Source organism: Momordica charantia, assembly GCF_013281855.1.
Source record: "Momordica charantia cultivar OHB3-1 chromosome 5 unlocalized genomic scaffold, Mcharantia_2.0 BLBB01000005.1, whole genome shotgun sequence".
Lineage (NCBI taxonomy): Eukaryota > Viridiplantae > Streptophyta > Magnoliopsida > Cucurbitales > Cucurbitaceae > Momordica > Momordica charantia.
This window is the reverse complement of record NW_028275163.1, coordinates 25,101,144-25,123,400: the sequence shown is the minus strand read 5'-3', so window position 1 is coordinate 25,123,400 and position 22,257 is coordinate 25,101,144. Positions and strand designations below refer to the sequence as shown.

The 22,257-nt window shown below is 35.6% G+C and overlaps 3 protein-coding genes and 2 long non-coding RNA genes across 6 annotated transcripts; 1 reads left to right on the top strand and 4 right to left on the bottom strand.

The window, feature by feature from the left end:
* Positions 1 to 366: 366 nt before the first annotated feature.
* LOC111024025 (TOM1-like protein 6) lies at positions 367 to 5,536 on the bottom strand. The gene is made up of 9 exons (XM_022301598.2): positions 5,382 to 5,536; positions 5,115 to 5,292; positions 4,334 to 4,412; positions 3,988 to 4,086; positions 2,892 to 3,005; positions 2,409 to 2,654; positions 2,244 to 2,329; positions 1,684 to 1,980; positions 367 to 1,466 (listed from the first exon to the last, which is right to left on the bottom strand). The coding sequence occupies exons 2-9, from the start codon at positions 5,231 to 5,233 to the stop codon at positions 548 to 550; spliced, it is 1,959 nt and encodes a 652-aa protein (XP_022157290.1). The 5' UTR covers positions 5,234 to 5,292; positions 5,382 to 5,536; the 3' UTR covers positions 367 to 547.
* A 3,393-nt stretch (positions 5,537 to 8,929) lies between these two features.
* Positions 8,930 to 10,148, bottom strand: LOC111024011 (LURP-one-like protein (DUF567)). Its single transcript, XM_022301567.2, has 3 exons — positions 9,749 to 10,148; positions 9,399 to 9,629; positions 8,930 to 9,304 (listed from the first exon to the last, which is right to left on the bottom strand). Exons 1-3 carry the CDS (start codon positions 10,019 to 10,021, stop codon positions 9,158 to 9,160), a joined length of 651 nt encoding a protein of 216 aa, XP_022157259.1. The 5' UTR covers positions 10,022 to 10,148; the 3' UTR covers positions 8,930 to 9,157.
* Positions 10,149 to 12,382: 2,234 nt separating this feature from the next.
* On the bottom strand, positions 12,383 to 13,785 carry LOC148211593 (uncharacterized). Its single transcript, XR_015791005.1, has 3 exons — positions 13,589 to 13,785; positions 13,293 to 13,386; positions 12,383 to 13,163 (listed from the first exon to the last, which is right to left on the bottom strand). It is a non-coding gene; the product is annotated as an uncharacterized LOC148211593 (long non-coding RNA).
* A 1,782-nt stretch (positions 13,786 to 15,567) lies between these two features.
* LOC111024060 (Pentatricopeptide repeat (PPR) superfamily protein) lies at positions 15,568 to 20,407 on the top strand. 2 transcript variants are annotated; one of them, XM_022301642.2, is made up of 4 exons: positions 15,568 to 16,259; positions 16,428 to 17,460; positions 17,620 to 17,778; positions 20,148 to 20,407. In XM_022301642.2, the coding sequence occupies exons 1-2, from the start codon at positions 15,835 to 15,837 to the stop codon at positions 17,320 to 17,322; spliced, it is 1,320 nt and encodes a 439-aa protein (XP_022157334.1). In that variant the 5' UTR covers positions 15,568 to 15,834; the 3' UTR covers positions 17,323 to 17,460; positions 17,620 to 17,778; positions 20,148 to 20,407. The 2 variants fall into 2 exon arrangements, with proteins under 2 accessions (XP_022157334.1, XP_022157332.1); XM_022301640.2 differs by having other exon boundaries at positions 15,569 to 17,460.
* LOC148211592 (uncharacterized) lies at positions 18,929 to 22,257 on the bottom strand. The gene is made up of 3 exons (XR_015791045.1): positions 22,126 to 22,257; positions 21,445 to 21,735; positions 18,929 to 19,252 (listed from the first exon to the last, which is right to left on the bottom strand). It is a non-coding gene; the product is annotated as an uncharacterized LOC148211592 (long non-coding RNA).

Genomic DNA, 22,257 nt, shown 5'->3' with positions numbered 1-22,257 from the left:
TAAAGAAAAGATCAGTCGAATTTCAGTGCAATTGAAATGGGGTAGTTTTTTACATGAAACAAACAAAGCTGTTCCTAACCATTTTATTCCGAAGAAAGCCTTAGGAAACACTTTCCCAACAGCTCTTGCACGTGATCTTTTCACTCTTCCTTATTTAACTTTATTTCACTTATGCTTTACGAACAACCTAATAATTCATAGATTTCTATATAGCTCTTTACTTTCAGCCCTGAGGCATTCGCATATTAAAAATTAATAAATAAATAAACCAACTCTGGAGACTGGGATGCTTCGACCAAATACCTTCTCCTGTTACGTTTTTACATCTTCCACGCAATAGGGTTCAGGTCTGTTAAAAAAAAAGCATGACAAAGTAGACGATTTTATAAACAGAACAAAAATTTACAAGTCACATTTTTGCTTCAATGCCATAATCAATGATCACATGAAAACTATGTTCTGCCAATCTGTCTTAAATACATCACAAAGATGAAGAAGATACTTGTATACCAACATGGAAAATATTCAGATAATGAATGAGCTATTTTCACTTCCTTCCACCCACCATACTTTGGCCAGAAGCTCCGGCTAAGCTAGCAGATGTACTACTGCTCGCCACCTTCAGTCTTGCATCTGTGTTGCCAAAAACGTTTAGATCTTCAAATAGTCTGTATGATGGAATGAATGGCTTGTGTGCTGTTGAAGGTGTTAAGTTCCTAGGGCCACCTACTGTCCATGAGTCTCCTCCACGCATAGGTGCCGCCGCTGGCTCATTAATTCCTCTAACAGGGAACGAGTTAAGATGCTGCAACGGTCTAGCAGGCAGTGTAGAAGTATAGAGTGCAGGTTCCTTCCCATGAGGATAGCCCACATTCGAAGCAGAGACATTACTTTGCTGACTGGCATTAAAAGAGGAGCCTGCCCAAGGTGGGGGAGGGTAGCCTGAAGAATATTGAGCATATTGTGGATTAAATTGCGGCTGCACCTGTGACTGAGGCTGAAACTGTTGTTGCGGCTGTGGCTGTGGCTGTGGCTGTGGCTGGAACTGCTGTTGCGGCTGTGCCTGAGTTTGTGATTGTAACTGTGCTTGAGGTCCGGGTTGAGCCCATGGCACAACGTAACTGTTAAAGGGTACCTGGCCCTCGCTGGCACTGTGGTGATGATGATAACCCTGTGTACTCGACGACGACATGGGCACCTGATGTGTATTTTGGCTTGATGGAGGTGGAGTGTGGGGAGCAGGAGGAGAGGTTGATGATGTTGATAAAGTAATACTCAAGAGGTCAATTATGTCTTGCTCTTTAGAAGTCCTAACTGGAGCAGGAGGATCTGGCAGAGCTAATGCTGTGCAAGTAGTAGAGGGTGGCATAGATGAAGTAACCGTGTTGCCTGTGCTCACCAACGCCAAGTTCTCAGCAGTTCCAGTAGAATAGCTTGGACTTGGTACAGGCTGTAATCTAGAGTGCCTGCATTTCAAAGGTTAAACAGCCAAAACAGAAAAAGATCAGACTACAAACCAAGGTCCAACATTATCTATTTGCTTATGTTATATTAGCAGAATCATGGGCACAGACATTTGATGATCGTGATCAATCATCTAGAGGTCATCTAGGGAGGGATAGCTCAATTATTTTATCCCTAACGATGATAAATGAATATGTAAACCGATCAATCTTGACTTACCTTCGAGCCAGTTGTGCAAACTCATCCTCCTCTTCATCATCCTCATTTACCTGGTTCCTTGCTACAGAAGCAGATGACGATGAATTATTCATATTCGGTGGAGGACTGGAATCTCTTAAGCTTGAACCTCTTATTTCACTGGCTTTCTGTGTGTCAGCAGATGAGCCGGAATGCCGAGTGCTCAGATTTGTTGATTGAGCTGACAGTACAGAACCAGAAGCAATTGCATTATGTTTTGCAAGCACACTCTGCAAAGAGTCATTCAACTCCAGACCTCGACAAAGGAGTTCCTCGTCCCTACAGAATTGCAAAGAAACAGCATAAGCCATCATACAGAAACTCAGGGATCTCTTATAGAACACACCCCCAGTGCTATAGAACAACTGTAACACCCCAAAATATGGCAGTTTAGAACTCATCAAAAAGCAGCAGTTCAGAAGTGTTTTGAATGGTTAGGTTTCTTGCTTCAATCAGACATTCAATAAGTCTTGCAGAAGAAAACACGCAAGAAACTAGATGGATACAAATATAAGTCCCACAATAATCGTTCAGGAGCTAACCCCGTTGTAGTCAACATCTGCATCAACTTCTTTTGATTGGCACGACAACGGCTGACAAGATCTACAATAACTTCATCTTTAACAGCCTACAAGCAGAGATGAGGACAGGTGAGAGTTTTTCTCATAAGCAGAGCATGACAATGCTGAAAACATAATTGAACATACAAGAGAGTCTCCAGGATTCACAGCTTGCAGCATATCATTCAGGAGCTCCATAACATTACGCATAGAATCCAAGCTTGACAAACTTAGGCCTTCAATCTCTGTTGCCATCGTCTCATCAAGCCTCCTTGACGAATTACTAGGCATTCCAAAACCAGCTTGTGTAGTCCTTGTGTTTGGATTTGAAACAGGTGGTGTAAAAATTGGAACACCATTTGATGAGCGTTTGGGAAATTCAATTCCAGAACGCTGTATCCACAAAAAAAATCTGATCAATAAACTCTAGAAAAAAGTTTAAAATTCACAACAATATGAATACAAGTATTCAATTATGAATAATGTGACCATGAAATTTTTCCATTATATTTAAAGGTCAACGAACAGAGCGAATCAAGGAATGTCTGTTAACAAGATTTCCAGATTGATCTTATCAGTCAGCAAATCGTATGAAGTGTAAATTGATAATCCTAGATTGTAAATGCATACCCTTAATTCATCATACGCCCAGTAATATTGAGGATGCTTTCCTCCAGGTCCACCAAACGCCTCCTGCCAAGAATCTAGTAGCACTAATATTTTGTCCCTCACATTCATATCTGCCTGCAACATGGTTAAAGTGCATGCTAAGGTTAAACTTGGACATAAATGACAAAAGATGAGGAGGACATGGACTAAGAGAAAAGAGAAACACGTAGAAAAAAATATAGAAAAATCGCGTCACCCGAAAATTACACAGTTCAAATCTAAGAGCACTACTTACAGGCTTACAGTTCAGAAAAAACATGACGACTCGTTAAAGTTGAATTACATTTGTATGAGTGCTGAATAATTCGTAAATAAGTAAAACAAAGAAGTCTTAGAGCCAAATCCAATTTTCAATTATAGAAATTAAAAAATTTTCAGCTGTAAAATGTTTCATAGCACCTTAACTGTTGGGATAAAGAGTCCATTATGTCCCCTCCTAATTTTTCTTCCTGCTTATAAGCAAGATGATTGAGGCATAACTCCTTGAGTAACGTTCCAATATGCTCTAACAATCATACTAAGCCAAGCCAAGCCCTCCTATCAATTCTTTAATCTCAATCAATTATCAATATGTCAACTACAATATTTTCTTTGGGAAAATTCTTGGACAGCTAGGTGCTATCCGAGGAACATTACCGTGCTGTTCTGGGAAACTGTCAGGTTGGTGGTTCTTTAGAAGACTGAAAGCTTTACTGAAGTTACTATGGATTGAAAGAAATAAAGATCCATTTGAATCGTGCAAATGACCACGAAACCAAATATCCATGCGAAGTATTCATCTAGAGTCCTTCCTCCCTCCAGACAGTGTCACAATTTAAATGAACAGGAGGGAGGGAGGGAGGGATTAGGGACACTAAAAACCAAGGGCAACACATTCGCGAAAAAGTATAATGCAAGTTGATTTAAAAGGTCTAATAATTTTGGCAAGAAGGGTAAATGATTAACAATGTAAAACTCCTAGCAAGAAGGGGAAGAAAAATACAATTGGATGCAGAATGAGACAAAAAAAAAAAAAGTTAAATGCACACGAATGAAATAAAAGATCTCAAACTTTTACCTTTTTCTTCAAAATTTTGATCATCTCTCCAAGAATATTTTTCTCAGCAATCTGGTAATGGACATAATCACCACAATTCTTCACCATTGTTTCTATAAGCTACATTTTACAAGGACACCAAAGCAATTGTTCAGATACCTTGAATCAAAAACATACTACAGGACGTACATCTGGGTGGAGGGGGAACTACTGTGTGGAGGTTAAAGTCACAAAATAAATTGTATAGTTGTATTAGGAAAAACTGAACAAATTCTAACAACTAAATCAATGGGAAATATTTGATGATCAACTGTATGCAGGAGTTTTCCTTTTTTTTTTTTCTCTTTTTTTGGTGGGTAAATATTACCGTTAGAGATAGTAGCTGAACTCTAGGACTCTTGTGTTGCAACCTTCTTTTCACAGCTTTCATGACATCTTTTGCCTGCCTGATAAACAGACCACGCACAAAGTTGGCGAAACAATTAGTTCAAAATTTCAGCCAAAGGAAGAGGAGGAAGCTAAAAACTTAGAAGTCTAATCCCATCCCACATGTTCCCAGATAATGCCTTGTACGTAATCTTCCCCATCAAACAACGAAATAATTAAAAACAAAAAACAAACACCACTTAGGAATCGAATTCATAAACTATCAGCCTAAGATTAACTAAATATCGGAACTTTTTTTGCCAAAAAATTGCTCCAAACATCAATTTCAGAAAGGGGAAAGGAAGAAATGACACCCTCTCTCTGATCTCACCCTGTCCCCTACTATAGTACCCCCAGAAAAATTAAGCAAACGCCGTTTAGATTAGAGGCATCAAAAAACAAAAAGAAAAAGGAAAACAACAAGAGAATAATCCTGATATACAATATTTACAGATAAAAGAATATTTCCAACAAACAACAACAGGAAAAAAAGTATTATATAAATATAAAAAACAAGAATATAAATTGAATTATTATCTGCCTTCACATACGGAAAACACCATAATAAGCATATATGTCCTTCGTCCGACATCGTATCGAAACAAACAATAAAAGAAATAATCAAAAGAAGTTTCAGGCATGAAAGATTATGATCGAAGCGTAAATTCAAAAAGCGAGAAAGTCAAAGCGAAGATAAAAGAGCTGGAAGACTGGTTAATTACCATTGATTAGAATTGATGGAATCGCATATGTCGATGTTCATGGTCCAATCCGGACTAATTAGAAGGTCACTCGTCGCCTTCTCCACTGCCACAATCGCTGAAGAAGAGGATAAAGACATGCTTACCTTCTGTCCTCGGTCTCTCGTCTCTCGTCTCTCGTCTCTGATGAAACAGAAACCTATACGTTTGTCCGCAGAAAAACAAAAAATTAAGATAACAACGGGAATTTTGGAGGGCTCAGAAGCATAATTTTCCAGGATAACACACCGCCATCGTCCCTACGATGAAAGAAATCGGAAAGTTCAGAATAACTTTTTAGGGATTTTCTTGTTTTCTTCTCACACCACGCAGAATCGTCAAACACTCTCTCTCTCCCTCTCCCTCTCCGCTTTCTTTTCTCCCAAAAAAATGAACAAAAACAAAAAATATTGTTTTTTAGTTTTAATTTTTATTTTCCTTTACCGCCTCTTGCTTTCCATCTTTCTTTTTCGGCATCATCAGCGGAGTCAGCCCTTTCAGTTTACAACGCCTGTCCTGGAGCTCTCATCCTGTAAGCGCTTCAACAGATTCTGATCAATGTGCGCGCCACGTGGCCCCATCATCCAGGGATCAGATTTCACTACCTAAGCATCCGACGGCGAGTATTCGAGGGAAAATACAATCGTCAAAGTGGGGAGCCATTATTTTAATATTTTTCCTACTCATTCTTGCTTTTCCTTTTTATCCAGGTTAATCGTAGCCGTCCGATCAGAATTCGACTTTATAAAATAATAATAATCCATTTACTCTGAATTGTGCACGTCATGATTAGTATTAGTAATAAAAGCAAATAATGACGTCAGAAATATAAGAATATCATAAAATGGAAAGAAATGGAGTGGGGGATAAAAGTCGTGGGAGAATTATTATGGCTTGCCATTGGGAGCGGGACCCATAATTAAGGAGACTTATTCCGCGTCTTCGGTTGATTGGCTTTTGTTTTTTCTTCAACGGAAAATATAATATATAACATAATAACATATATGCCACTTCCTTTTTCCATTATTCCTAATTAGCCCTGTAACCAAATTTATTACAATTATAAACCACTCTCGTTTTCACAATATTTTATTTTAAAATATACTTTTTTTTTACAACAAATGGGAGTGTACGTTGGAATTCGAATTCATAACCTCTTGGTTAAAGACAATGTGTCAATTATGAGATTTTACAAAATTAAACAATTAACATAACTAATTAAAATTAAATAGCTAACATGGAGTCTAAATTCATTATTTTATTTAAAAAAAACTACATGTACTAAAAATATAATAAATATACTTTTATTATAAGAAAAATTATTTCTAGCATAAGTAAAGATTGAAATTATAAAACAATTAATTAAAATTTCTAACTCTCATTAGTTGAGATAAAAGAATAAAAGTCTGCAAGATAATCACTCAAAAAATATATTGGAACCTAAAATAAGAAATGAGAATTTAATTAATGAAATTCTTTAGATAAATAGAATTGGTGGTTCCCAAATTTGAGATGAATCCACTCATTAATATATTTTAGTAAACATCGTAAAGGTAATGAAAATTTTGATTCTCGACCCAACACAAAAGTTTCACTTCAACAAAAAAAAGTTGTGTCACTTCAACAAAAAAAAGTGAAGGATTTGGACTTCTAATCTTAAAAAGATAATTAATGTCTCGACCAGTTAGATAAAATTATACGAGAAGTCAAACACACCATTTAAATAGAATATTATGATAATATACGACCTATTTTAATCGTGTTCGGTAGAATTTTGGTTTATGAGTCTTTAATTTTTATATTACATATGAACCACATTAATGGTAATTTAGTAATGAGTTTTTTTTTCTTTGAAATAGTAATTTAATAATGAATTGAAGAAATTCTAAAAGAATTAAAATAAATGAATAATGAGAAGAAGAAGGATGGAAATTAACAATAATTAAATACGTCACCGTCCAATAAAAAAGTGGGTTACGAAAGTAGAAAGCCCTTTGGTGGTGGTGGAAAGATCACAGCTTTTGATTTGGAGGTGAATCATCCACTCACTGATTTAATAAATTTAATAACAATAATACCCTTTATTGCCACAAATGTAACAAATTTATGCCTGCAGACAAAATCATCACATTTATTAAAATTCCGAGTGAAAGATTGAAGAGCCATCTTTTTTATTTTTTATTTTTATTTTTTTACAATAACATGGGTGGTAGTTCGAATTTAAAATGTGGGTGTGATAGTTCGAACTTACAACGTTTTGATCAAAAATAATATTTTAATCAATTGAACTATATTAAGATTACGACCATGTTTTAACTTATATCCATTAAATTAGGTTCGAATTAAGTCATTGCTACCGGTTAAATTTTCATATATAAATAGAATATATTAATAAATATTTGTGTTTTTTTAAACAATAAATATTTGGGTTCATGTTTTGTTTAGTTGTGCAATGTATAGGCCAGGTAGGTTGGATAGACCATTATTTTAATTTCTTAAATTCATAGATTACTAGACCATATTAAAAGGTATTTGTCCCTTTGTTTTAGTTTAATCGTGCCGCGTAGTATTATTAATTAATATCTTTAAAATGAATTAACTTGGATTCTTGGGCTGAATAGTTGTTTTATCGAGACAGTATTGTTTTTTACTTACTTTTTTAAAACTTATATTTTTTTAATCTATCATCTTTGATACCAAATTATTCCTCTTTTTACAGATTTTTTTTCTCTTTTATTTCCCATTAACCCATTCTTTATTTTCCTTGTTTTCTTCTCTTTTTTTTTTCTCTTTTCTGCAACGTATGAATATTTTTCTTTCATTCTTCTATTTTGTTTTAAATTTCTCCCTTCCTCTTTTCTTTTTTTTACTACTAGAAATTAATAGAAGAGAGGAGAGGGGAAGAAGGAAGAAAGGAAGAGGAAGAGGAGAGAGAGCAAGAGGAGGGAGGAGAGAGAACGAGAGCGAGTAAGAGTAAAAATTAAAAATCTATAAACATAGATTTGGTAAAAAACAAACTACTTTGTAAAAGGGCTATTCAGCCCAATTTCCCAATTAACTTCAAATACATGACTGTATTATGGATACGGGCTTAAAAGAAATTGAATCACTTTAAAATGTCTAAAAAATCAAGTGTGGTAGCTAATTCGTGAATTCAAACATTTGATTTTTATAGGTAAACTAATCAAACAGTAGAGATTCACGTGAAAACAAATAGGTCAAGCTAACACTTAATTTGAACGTCTGAGTATTTACCATCTTTTGGCATATTCTACTCATGGAGGATAATGATACCCTCGTACTTCTAAGTATCACCATAATTTTATGATATTAGAAGCTATTGGCACAATTCTCATAACTTTGATTTTGGTTTCACCCAAAAAATCTCGTACCAATAGAGATAAATTGTTTTCATCTAGATACTATGGATCACCGACCTCTTCCCTAACCAAACTTTGTTTGCATATCTTAGTTGAAACCCTAACACTTACTTGCATCAACTCAATTATCTCTGGCTCAATTAACCACAACGATAAAAATAGCATTACAATTACTTAATATTGTTGATGTAACTTTATAATTATTTGAATATAAAACTTTTACAAATAAAAGAAAAATGTAAAGTAAAATAAAGTAACACCATGTATACTATGACCAGAATTGGAGATACCCCTCCTAGTTCAAGTATCGAGATGCACGTAGTCAGAGATTTTCCATTTGAGATGAATCCTGCAACGTCTATTATAGTAGTAGATGGTCGTTGACACTAATGTAAGCTACACGACTTTGATTCAAGGTTTAAGAAAAAAGTAACAACATTATTATATCGATGGAGTGCAACCAAATCAACCCCTACACATCTCAAGACAAGATCCTAAACATATATAAAATTCGTAGAAACAGCACAACAACATTTAAATTACATATTAAAAGAAAAGAAAAGAAAAGTCCAAATCTAAGCGTAGGTAAATTAGGTGATTCATTAGATTACACGTGGGAGAGAGAGATGGGTTGTGGTTGTAATTTTAATCGTTGCCGCTTCTGTCCTCGTTGATCTCATACAGAATGACCACCAGCGCCACTATGAAGCCGTAGTCCACGTTCGGATACACCGTCACTCCGAACGTGTCTTTGTCAAACACGATGCTCTGCAAATTATGCTGCTTATGCATCTGCCAAGCACCACCGCGTACGAAATTTCAGTTAATTATATATATATTTCAATTTCTCAAATTAATTAAATTCATTCATTCAATTTCTCCTGACCTGAGCGATTATGGTGGAGCCGTCCCCAAGGTAAATCGTGCACGATCTCTCCATCCAGCTTCCTTTTATCTTAAAATCGCAGCTGCTTTCCGACGCGTCGTTTCTCGCTAACACGACATCCAGTTGAGTTCTCAGCTGGATTACCGACGACTTCTTCACCGTGAACAGTAGATCCTTCGAATCTGAGCTCTCTCCTCTGTACGCATACCATTTTCTATGCGCCGAAAGCAGCTGCAGGTGCAACCAACAAAACTAATTTTTCTATATAAATAATTAATTTACTAATTTTCGTTGCCCAGCAGGCTAGATCTAAAGGACAAATTTTAAAATTAAAATTAAATAAAAAGGACCTTTTGGTGGAAGGAGATGACGGGATTCCCGGCGGCGTCAAGAAGGAGGCGGCGATCGTGAAGGCTGAAGACGGAACCTTTGATCTTGAACATGAGGGTGCCGTTGACGTCAGTGACGGCGAACCCGCCTTCGGCCAGGGTCATCAGCTTCTTGGTGATTCTCAGATCCACGGGGTACGGCGCGCAGTACTGGGGGCTTATCACGGCCACCGGAGTCGTCAGCGGCGGATAAGCTGTCGCCGCCGGCAGCGGGATCGTCGACGGATTCGCCATACGGATTACGGAATTAGAACAGAAAATTCAAGGAACTGATGATATCTGTGGGATCTGTCCCTCGGTTGTATCGAATGCGCGTTGGATGTTATTGCCGGAGGCTATGGGTTAATGCCTATGGTGTATATTTATAGGAAAATATTGGGCTACTCACTAACAATCAATCTTATTTTCGCCGTTATTTAATGTTTGATAATTATGGAAGAAAATATCTTTTTGTAAATAATATGTTCACACATGGGAATGTTCCTCCAAACAATAAACCTTTGAGTCAAGCTAGGTGACCTACGAGATAAAAGGTGAGCATTGGAATTTCGGAGAATGGATACGGTATATTTAGAAGGGATTCGAACATACCTCGATAAAGGATTATCAATTCTTTTCTATAGATGAATAAATGTGAATCAATTAATTAGGAAGGTTGAGATTCTCTCCGCAGCATATCTCGATGGCCAGACATGTGACGATAGTTAACCACACTTAATCAAATGTATCTCGAGACTGACATGATTCATCCTTCACAGCCTGACATTATCAAGTCTGTCTAACTTACTCAACTGCACAATACGTGATTGTCTATTATTTTACCCTCGTAACATAATAAGTTGTCAAACTTTCGATACTAGAGATAAAAGTCGATCCCACCAGTAAGGAGCCTAGTATTTTCCATATATAAATAATAAAATTCGTAGCACTCTTATTTTATTTTAAAAATTAAACAGACTTATATTTGTGGATCTTGTGGATGTAGATGTGTCCCCCTTACATAGTATCAAGTATCAAGAGCGTATTGGGTATTATAGTAAGGATTATGGACTAATGTCTGATGTTTATTTATAGGAAAATACTTATATTACTTACCAATGAAGATTATTAAATGTTTACCGATTAATAGAAAGGTAATGGAGACTTTCTTTTAAAAAATATTAAATTGTCAAATTTTCGATATTGAAGAGCAGAAGGGGTAATACTTTTTATATATAAATAATAAATCTAACACCATTATTTTATTATTTTACTTTCGCCAAGACTAAGTCAAATATGTACTAATTATCTTATCCAGATATTTTGTACAGCTCCGAAGGGCCATAGCTTTATCTAACCGATAACTCCAAATAATAATAATAGTAACTACGAGAAATTCGGCCCAGCCGCGTGTAATTATTTTCAATTTGTTGGGGCAATGGTCCGTTTAATTACCAACTAATTTCAAATGAATTCAGTGAAATCCCTAACTGAGATAATAAATTTGCATAATTTCATACCGTTTAAGGTAAATTACTTATCTAATATTGTTACATTTTAATTTAATTATCTATTACAAAATTAAGATTAAAAGTCTAATCCAGTAAACTTATTAATTTCTGCCCCTTTCCCACGGATGTTGAAACAAGTAAATTCCAATAAATTTTTTTAGTAAATCAGGTAAAGGTTAGGATATTGAGATACTCATAAATTAATTAAATTTAGCCAATCAATCAGCTTAAGCTTTTGAGTTAAGTGGTGGTTTATTCATCCTTAAGATGATATCAGAGTGGGAGGTCCGAACTTCTGTATTGTTGTTTCTTCTCCGTTTGAGCGTAAATAAATTCAAATTTATACTTATTGGAGTCAGCTTCCACCCCAATAAAACTTCATTTTAATTTTTTTTAGTACAACATGTTGGAAAGGGGATTTGAACTCACAACCTCTTGATTAGAAGTATATATCAATTACTGCTAAATTATACTTCGCTTGGACTAAACTCCATTTTATTGGTAGATCATACCTACCCAATATGGATAGTTTTAAAAGACAGAAGACAAATTTTTAAATATGTGTGCATATCACATGTCATGGACACAATTTGTACCTGGCTTTATATTTATCCTAAAAGTTATGGAAAAAAAAAAGACAATAGAATAATGATAAAGCACCGCGTGCTATTTATTCCCTCGTTCCGTTCTTCCGCCGCGAGATTCCGTAACACGGCGGCGAAGCAAGCTGGGCGGCCAAATGTGGACCCACCACGTTTGTTTCTTTTTAATTAGACTATCATTAAAAAATAGTGCCACAGTGGCTAGGAGGAATTATCCTCCACAAACCTTAAACCAAATAATAAAATGAACACAGTAGGTGGCTGAAGTTTGAAGACCCCTTTTATTAGTTATTAGTTTGTAGAGGATAATTTCTCGTGTAGCCACAGCGGAAATTAGAAATGATAATAGAATAAGTGGTTTTGAAAAAAAAGATTTACATATAATTGATTTTCTAAAATCACTATTCAAATGATACATTAAAAATCAATTTTTTAATTTGTCAGACACAATCAATAAAAATAGAAATGATTTTGACAATGATAAAAGTGATTTTGGCCTCCCAAACACGACCTAAGATTAGTCCTTAGAAAAAAAATGAGAGAATAAGATTGAATGTATGGATATTGTTTATATAACAACTTGCATGGGGGCAATGTGCATGCCTCAAGTTGGGGGCCAGAACCAATTAAAAATACTATTTCATAAATTTCAATTTTTATATATACATTTTAAGGATAATGTTTGGTGTGAAGAACTACTGGATCATTGAGTCTATAAACTTGTAGAAACAAAAACTTACAAGAATACTAATCAAGAAATAAAAAAGAAGAAGAGAGTATTATAATTATTTTATTTAAAAAATAAAAATTTTGAGGTAGCACTAAACCCGTTTATTCAACGAAATCTATTTTTCAAAAAGCTCATATATATTTTTTTAAGGTTAAAATACATATTTGGTCCTTGAACTTTGAAGGAAGTAACGATTTAGTCCATGTAGTTACAATTTAGTTCCTACCCTTAAAATTTATGTTAGATTTAACGGTTTTGTGATGTGGCAAATCCACATGCACGAATAAAATGGCCAACTATGCAAGTCGGTTTGATATTGGGTTGGTTCAGACTTAAACCTGCCTAGGATTAAAGAAAAATAATAATTGAAAAAATTACCTCCCCATCTTGACTATCTCAAGTCTCCCACCACCAAAGTTGTCGTCTGAGTCGTCCAAGCTCAATACACCGTCGATGCCATTGTTCCCTGCACCACCTCCATCTCCGACAGCGCCACACCATGCACCAACGACTACTGCAACTCTGGTTTTCCTGCCACCGCCGAAGAGCCGCTTCTTCGTCGGTCAATATTATTAAAAAAAATGGATATCAAGACCAAAAGAAACCCCTCCCAGTATCTAATCTAATGTCACGCCAAATAGAAAAAGAGGAGAAATAAGAAATTAAAGAAAAAGAAATCCTACCGAATTGGCTATTAGAAACGAAAGAAGAAGAAGCAAGCTAGTGAGGGAAGAAGAAGAATGATCCAACTTCCATTTTAGAAAATCTCGAATTAGTCTATAAAAAAAAGGAAAAAACCAGATGAGTGCGTGGTGTTGAATTAATATAATAGATCAGCGGAAGAAAACTGAAATTGAGATTGATTGAGAGAACAAATTATTAGGGAATGAGTTGTTTTGGAAGAAATTATAATATTGGGATGGAAATTGGGCAATCCTTGATGAACTGGATTTTGATTGGAATTTCGGAAGAGGGGTACCTCACGCCACGTATAAGAAATTACATCATCCGACGGCGGCGGAGAAACTAGAGCTATAGTTGTCGTTACGTTGGTGCATGGTGTGCTGGAGATGGAGGTGGTGCCGGACACGACGATGTCGGCGGTGGGTGGGCTTGGAAGACTCAGACAGAAAGCTTCGGTGGGAGCCGGAGGCAAGATGGAGGAGATAATTTTTTTAATTATCTTTTTTCTTTAATCCTAGGTCGGCTTAAGTTTGAACTAGATATTGAACCAACTCGCACGGCTGGCAATTTTATTTGTACACGTGGATTTGCTACATCACAAGACCGTTAAATCTAACCTAAGTTTTAATGGTAGGAACTAAATCGTAACTAATTTAAAAGTATATGGACTAAATCGTTACTTTGTTCAAAGTTCAAAAACCAAAGGTGTATTTTAACATTTTTTTAATACAACAAATATGATGGATGAGAATTTACCCATAATTTTAATAAAAGAAATAGATACTTTTACCATTAATTATACACTTAATTTAACCTTTTTTACAACAATTGAGAATATAAGGGATCGAACCTCAAATTTTGAAGAAAATAGTACGTACCAATTATCACTGAGTTATACTTATGTTAGCCATTTAATTTGAATTTAAATGATAAGAAATGTGAAATACTTCATCCTACATTTAAGATAAAGCAGATTTATTAATTCTAAATTAGATGAAAGACAAATACTAAATTAGATGAATGACTGCTTTGAATTATTATCTGCAAATAAAGCAGACATATACATATTATATTATGAAGTCAACGAGGACTTGGTATTTAAGGCAGTCAATGAGTACTCTTGGAGAAGCAACTTGGTCACTTCGCCCATTACTCATGAGGTTGGTGAAGGGTTGACTTCTGGATCGTCCATCTTTCTCTGTCCTATATATTTTCCACGACCGTGTAATAAAGCTTACAAATTGGAGATGATCTGGAATTTAAAAACGAAGAATATATATTCATTGTTTTGATTTAAATATTATTTTTATCTTCAACTTTTAGTTTTTAAAATATTTATTTTGGTGCATCTATTTTAAGTTACCTCTATTTTAATCCATTTATTTTCTAGATGTTTATTTTAATTATTGTCCTCGTTTTTTCCTCTTATTTTCTTTTTAATCTCATTTGTTGAATCAATGAAATATATATGGTAATTAACGTTCAGTTATATTAATTTTTATATATATATTTTTAAACAGAAAGGCCATTCATAAATCTTTGAACGCATCATGATTATTTATATCCGTTGGCTTCGCTGGCATTGATAAAATTATCGTATGGATGTACTAAAAAAATAAAAAACGTCGGGATGTTCTCGTTCAGGCCTAATTTTGGGCTTTTGGCTGGACCTTTCTGTAGGCCCATTAACACAACCCAATATTAATATATTATCCACTTTTTTCCTAATCAAGTTACACCGTAGCTGCTCAATGTTTTGTTCATCCATTTGAGATACAAATTGTATGCAGCATATTATGTCAAAAACATAGTGACCTAGCTGCCGCCAGCTAGGTTTGTTTTTTTTTTCTTTTTAATTCTTATTTTAACAATGGTTAGTAACTTAGAACCTAGTTATAAGTAGAATGTTTTGGATTTTATTTTGAAATATTAGATGGTGTTGGATTTGTAACGTGATTGCAAATAAAGTCCCATATTGACTAGGGATGAGAATGATCATGACGAAGAGAGACAATTATCTTAATTGCTATGAGACATTTTGGATGAAACTAAAAGCAAAACGGACAATTGTGGAGATACTCGAATACTTGGATACCCAATCTTCCGTTTCTAAATCCAATATCCATGATGATTCAAAGGAAAATCAAATTTGTTTCGTTTTAAATTTGTAATTCGTGTCTTCTGAATGGAACTTCAAATCTTTTGGTAGTACTACAGTATTCGGGCTCGCAATAAGCAAAATTGATTTATCAAAACCATGGACCGCTATTGATAATTCGTGTCTTCTGAATGTTGCTCATGAATTGGATCATGAACATATTTTCCCTAATGCAATCTATAATGGTGTTCTTGTGAACTTTCCAGATACTTTTCATTACCCACGACACAAAGAGTAAGTGTTTCTTTACCTTTCACTGCTTCCATTTGACTGAAATCAGCCACACAAGACGACTACGCTCAGACACGAGAGAAAACTAAATATTTGTGATTTGAAGCAATAAAATCGTAGGCAGAATTATAGTTGTGGTCTACACTTCCAAAATGGCGAGCTTCAGCGTTGTAAAGAGGAGCAACAACTTCCTCAGAAAGCACAGGAAGTGGCCATTTTCACCTTACAAAACCAAATGGCATCAAACTTTCGATCAGGACGAAGCTTTGCGAATCCTAAAGCAAGCTGCAAATTCGCCGGAACAATCGAATTCCGACCAACCTTACCTTCTTTCCGCTCTCGTAAGCTCCTTCAAAGCCTACTGCTGCCACCCGACCCCCAATGCTTACCACTTCGTCCTCAAAACCCTAGCTCGAACATCCCAATTCCACCACATTCCCCTTGTTCTTGATCGTCTTGAACGTGTCGAGAAATTTGAAACCCCAGAGTACATATTTGCCGACCTCATCAAATTTTACGGACGAATGAACAGAATTCAAGATGCCATCACTATTTTTCGTAGGATTCCCATGTTCAGGTGCGTTCCCTCTACGTTGTCGCTCAACCCTTTACTTTTCTTGCTCTGTAAAAACGGTGAAGGTATCCGAATGGTTCCCGAGATCATATTGAATAGCCAGGCTATGGGTATTAGGCTCGAAGAGTCGACATTCCGGATTCTAATTACTGCCTTATGTAAAATTAATAGAGTCGGGCATGCCATGGAGATTTTCAACAATATGATAACGGAAGGGTATGGTCTTAATCCCGGAATCTGCTCTTTTATCTTATCATCGCTCTGCGAACAAAAGAGATCCTCTAGCAGTGAGGTTCTTAGTTTTCTGGAGCAAATGAGGCAAAAAGGATTCTGTCCCTGTGTTGTGGATTATTCTAATATAATTAAGTTTTTCGTTAGGAGAGGGATGAGTTCTGATGCTCTCGATCTATTGAATAAAATGAAGGCCGATGGTTTCAAGCCTGACATTGTTTCTTATACTATGGTCTTGAATGGGGTGATTGGGGATGGGGACTATAAGATGGCAGATGAGCTGTTTGATGAATTGCTTCTATTTGGTTTAATTCCTGATATTTATACATATAACGTGTACATACATGGATTATGCAAACAAGGTGATCCGGGAGCAGGAATTCAAATGATTTCGCGTATGGAGGAATTGGGATGCAAGCCTAATGTGATTACTTACAATATTCTCTTGGAAACTTTCTGTAAAACCAGGAAGCTCGACGAGGCTAGGAAGCTTAGAAGTGAGATGCAACTAAAGGGTCTGGCAGAAAACTTGCTGACTTTTAGGATTATGATCAATGGTTTATTTAATAATGGTGAAGTAATTGAAGCTTGTATCATACTGGAGGAAATGCTAGGAGGTTGTTTCCCTCCTCAGATTTCAACTTTTGGAGAGATTCTTTCTTGGTTGTGCAAAAGAGGCATGGTCGGCAAAGCACTTGAGTTGCTCACGTTAATGGTTGGCAAGAACTTTTCCCCAGGTGCTAAGGCTTGGGAAATACTGCTCCTGAGCTCTGGAAATGAACTAACTTCTGTTAAGAGCCTGGAAACTACATTAGGAGATCTAGTAGGCGTATAAAGAAAACCAACCCTGCAGATTTCAGAGCACTTGAACTGTAGAAGTCATCACGGCTATGCTTGAACAGTTCACTTATTCATTCTGTAATGGACCAACCTTTTTTGTTTAACCCTACACTCAATAGGGTGAGGAACAAAGGTACGGGTTGTTGCTTCATGCTTTGCTTCAAATGTTGTTATTCCCCTGCATATCTTACAAGAAGGATAATACTGTTGTGGTCTCTTGGAATCAAAACAATCAAGCTTGTAATTTATTTAGATTTATTAGAGAATGAAAAGGCTTCTCTATGTTGGGCAGGTATTGCAATGACGACTTTGTTTGAGCTATCTGCTGATGTTGTGGTAGTCGGGAATCAATATTTCACGTAATCTTCTACCTGAAGAAGGTGAGGATACACCCTTCAACCTCCAGGGGTGGGCGAGGTTTACTGCCAATCCAACATCTGATAATGTAAATGTAAGCGAAAACTTAAAGCTGTGCTTGCTTTTTATTGAGCCATATTAAAAATTTTCATTTGCATAGACCATAATCCACTTCCTTTTATTTCCCCCAAAATTTTTATCAAAGGTGATTCACTGAAGCATTTATTACTTTTTCACAATACCTTGCTCTGTTTCAAGGATAACTTATTAAATCCTAAGCTGTGCATATAGTGGAAACTTTTGTTAGTTAGTTGTGAAAATGAGCATGTTAATCGATCCTAGTTTATTAGTCTGCTTTAAAGATAAGTGACGAGGATCTATGGAGCCAATCTAATTTAGACATGCTGTTATGTCATAGTCTGACTGGTACAGATGCGATGTATGTCATTTTGGCATCTTCTCATTAGTGCTTGTTTGCAATTAGATATATCATATATTTAGTATGGGAGAGCAGTGGTGGATGATGAGGATATGTTCTACCATTTTAAATCCTCCGATCCCACACGCTCAGAAGGTTAACCTTGAGTTTTCATGTTTGATATGGCCACTTGACTTTGTTTTCCTTGTATTTTGCTATATGAAAGCATCGATTGTTCTTGAACATGTGGCCTATTGCTTTTGAATTGAAACCCTTGAAAGTGCCTAGATGTTAGATCAGAACCATAAAACTTCCTTGAGGCTACACGCGTGCAAGGAAGTTGTACTCAGAACCTTATAGCCGGAGTTGAGTAAATTGGATCTCCTACCTCATCAGACAGTCTCTGTCAATGGAATTTTCTCCCTTTCCTTTTTCTAAAATTTGAAGAGTAGTCAGCTTTTAGTTTTGGGCTGAAAAAGGGATGATAATGGTTAGAGACCCATGTAGAATTGGGTAATTTTGTTTGTATAAACAGATGGTACCTTTTGGGAATAGTGTTAAAAAATTGATCCCTACTTTATGAAATAATTATTTTTTAGAACCATGAAAATGTGTCTGAAAAGTAAATTTTTTAGATAATATTTTTGTGTAGAGTTGTTTTCACTTTTTGAATAGCTCTTAATTTGGGGAAAACTTTACTGTTACCAAAAATATCAGATGACATATAAAACATTAGTAGGAATACGTGCACAGTAACTTTTGAACAATGTAGAATCCATTTTTTTAAACCTCACTTTGTAAAAGATTTCTGAAAAATTGTTCCACAAAGAAAACACTCAAACCGTATATTAAGTTAGCTGATTGAACGCTAAAACGAGCATAGCTCAGCGGTAATTGGCATAATCTCCAACCAAAAGGTTGTGAGTTTGATTCCCTACCCCTACACGTTGTACTTGAAAAAAAAAAGTTAGCTGATTGAACATAGCTTTTAGTTGTTTGGTGGAGAAAGGAAAAAGAAACCAAAAAGCTTTTAGATATGATGAGAGGAAGCCTTCCATTTTTTCCTCAAAGGCAACTCCGTCCGATTCCTTTGTTGACACTCTCCATCTACTTTTCAAGATCTTCCGAGCCCACTAAAGGAAGTTGGAAGCTGTTGTGAGATCCAAAAAGAAAAAAAAAATTATAAATGAACGAATCTCACATAAACCTAACATATTGGTAGCTAGAAAAAAAATCTAGGATTTCTCTATTTAATATTCCAGGTCCTTTCGCACTTGGATAGACAAGGAGGGTGGGATGTCTTTCAAGTGGTGAATACAAGTCGTAGCATGAAAAAATGTCAGCCAAAGAGAAAAAGAAAACTTTCAAACTACATTATCTTTGAAGAGAGAGAAAGATCTCCGCAAGGATTTGATAATGATAATACTCATTCATTTGCCAACTTCACAATTTTGAATTTGCTTAAAATCCATTTGACTTTGAGTGCTCGAAACTTTCGTCGAGCTAGAATCGCCAAGCATATGATGTTGATACAACTTAATGTTAATATCTGGCTCCTAATTAATCGCAAACAAGGGTTACCCTTTATTTATATTTCTTATGCTTGCTTTGCTCCTTTAAGCTTTGATATAGATAGTTTTTGTATTACGTTTGGTTAATTGGTTTACTTTTTCTTTTCTATTTGGGTTTGTTGTTGGGACAACTGTTTAAGAGTGTGTCCTTACTGTGGATATTAAGTGGATTAATTCCACATTTATGATTGATTGTTTGAAGATTTGATTAGACTTAAAGTGGATTGATTTCAATTATTGCGATTGATTCATATCAAAAACTTATTATGATTGATTGTTTGAAGATTTGGTTATAATTAAGCTTAATCTTGCTGCTAAGAAAAGGTTCTGGAATAATCTTCATCTGTTTCAACGTGTGGTACTAACTGCTATTTTCTCTTCGTTTATCCTTTCATTGTGCTTGACTCGTATAATGCTCAAAGATGGTTTCCATTGTATTGATTTTAAAAAGTTTCTTTTTATATCTTTCTTTAGTTTCTTCATGGGAGAAGGACGAGGCAGCAGTTAAAAAGAGGATAAAGACATCTATTATCATCTTTAAAGATTAATGGCTCGACCATTCACCTCGCAATTGTTGAACTCAAACGAGAAGCAGAAAAAGAAAAGGTAGAAAACCTTCCTAGGTTTGGAAAGCAAACCATGTTTTTTTTCAAGATTTGCATCAAATCCAACTTTTCCTGCTATTACCATTTGTATAAATCTGTTTTATTGAATGAAAGTGATGGAATTTAATTCGAACTTGAATCACAAAAGTAGATGTTTCAAAAAAGAACAGAATTCCTCCTGAATGAATCAAAGTTTGTCGTGGGGCGAATGTGATAAGCAATCGTGGCAAATCAGTAAGGACTAAGGAAGGCAAAAACTTAATATCCAAATTATGTACAGCCTCTGTGTCTCCCTTCATTGGGAAATGAGAATAAATTGGAAAATCGTTTCTTTATCCACCCGGTCCCATCTCTATCTTTGGTTGTCACTTTTGCATATATAAACCAACTCTAAATTTTCTTTCCTTATTTCCTTTATCTACTTTTATTCCAAAAGTTTCACTAAAATTTCTAAGAGTTTTAGCTTTATTATTATTGAATATGAATGATTTTTGTACATCAGCATTCAATTCAACTATAACTACATGCATTTGCCTTTCTTTTCGCCTCTATCAACTTCATCTTCAAGCATTTTTGCTCGATTTTATATGGATAAAATATCTATTACCATCTTAACGATAGATGGTTCGATTTCTACAACTCAATAGATAAATAAACAAATAAGCCATCTTATACCAAGGAAAAAGCATCTGCTACAAGAATGAATAATTGCTCTTATCTGGTAACTCTTCTATTGTTTCTGAAAGTTATATATAAACAAACAGATATTAAATACAGAGAGAAAAGAAGGGAAAAAGAATGATTTTGGTGGTATAAACACAAGCATAATCCGGTTTGAGTCTTGATTGCGACAAGACGTGGAAAAATTGAAGATTTAGTCAACAAATTGGACTCGTCACTTTGACTCTGAATCTAGTTGAATCTCAATACAAATCCAAGAATTTAAACTTTATCTCCTTCTCAATTTCTTGAAATTAACTGATATTTATCCTTTACCCACAGATATACATTTGACATTTCCCACGGTCCGATCCTTGAAATTAACTCTAATCATGAACCAAAAACTTCAATATAATTAATATATTCTTATTTCTAACCTTGGATTTGAACTGTATTATATTCGATATGTTAGAAAACGAAACGAAAAAAAAAAAAAAAAAGTTTACCTGAAAAGGAAGAGAGATGGGAGGCGAGTGAACTGAATGTTAACGACATAAAGGTTGCAGTGGTCAGGATGGGGAAGACGGGCACATGAACAACCCACTCACCGACACCGGCAGCCACGCGAGTGAATAATGCACGTGCCCTGCTTCTCCATCCCGCTCTCGGCACGCACCTAATTCCGCCGCCGCCTCTCTCCGAACAGAATCAGAGAATATGGATCCAAATGAAAATTTATTCCGATCACAGCCGAGGATTTTATAGGCGAGAGCGTTGGGTTACGAGGTGGGCTCCACCTGGGATTCCAATTCCAACTACTATCAAATATGGAAAATACTCCGTCTCCACAATCTTATTCTTTTAAAAGAAAATTTGTATTTTTACATTCAGTTTTTTAGTTGTCAAATATATATAATAATATTGAAGAAGATAAAATTGGTCCTCACTCACCCGTGATGAACGAAATATTTTCCACTAAATATCTAAATAATACTTGTCTCTGTCCACTCAAATATTTTATAGCTATTTATCTTCTTTCTTTAAAGGAAACTCGTATTCTGCGTTATTCCCTTCTTTGAACATTAATAATATTAATTAATGATAGTCGGTGGGTAATTTCTGCACTCTGAAATAAGTATTTTAATTCAAATCGTTTGTCATCGAGGACTACTAGATCAGTGACCTACCGGCTTGCAACCTCACAGCCAATGAGAATTCAAAGGTCGGCCATCTCTTTCGGTCCATACACGGCCACCACTCTCGCGCAGTACTGTGTTGATTTGATCCTGTGCCTGCCTTTCACTTTCTCTGCGTCACCG

What these genes read in the sequence shown, in the direction of transcription:
- LOC111024025 (XM_022301598.2), bottom strand. Translation starts at nt 5,233, where the DNA reads ATGTCTTTATCCTCTTCTTCAGCGATTGTGGCAGTGGAGAAGGCGACG. An exon ending in GGGCGTATGATGAATTAAGG is followed by an intron (nt 2,655 to 2,891) that starts GTATGCATTTAC and finishes TTGTGGATACAG; the next exon opens with CGTTCTGGAATTGAATTTCC. An exon ending in TTTGCACAACTGGCTCGAAG is followed by an intron (nt 1,467 to 1,683) that starts GTAAGTCAAGAT and finishes TTTGAAATGCAG; the next exon opens with GCACTCTAGATTACAGCCTG.
- LOC111024011 (XM_022301567.2), bottom strand. Translation starts at nt 10,021, where the DNA reads ATGGCGAATCCGTCGACGATCCCGCTGCCGGCGGCGACAGCTTATCCG. An exon ending in TCATCTCCTTCCACCAAAAG is followed by an intron (nt 9,630 to 9,748) that starts GTCCTTTTTATT and finishes TTGCACCTGCAG; the next exon opens with CTGCTTTCGGCGCATAGAAA. An exon ending in GCTCCACCATAATCGCTCAG is followed by an intron (nt 9,305 to 9,398) that starts GTCAGGAGAAAT and finishes GGTGCTTGGCAG; the next exon opens with ATGCATAAGCAGCATAATTT.
- LOC111024060 (XM_022301640.2), top strand. Translation starts at nt 15,835, where the DNA reads ATGGCGAGCTTCAGCGTTGTAAAGAGGAGCAACAACTTCCTCAGAAAG.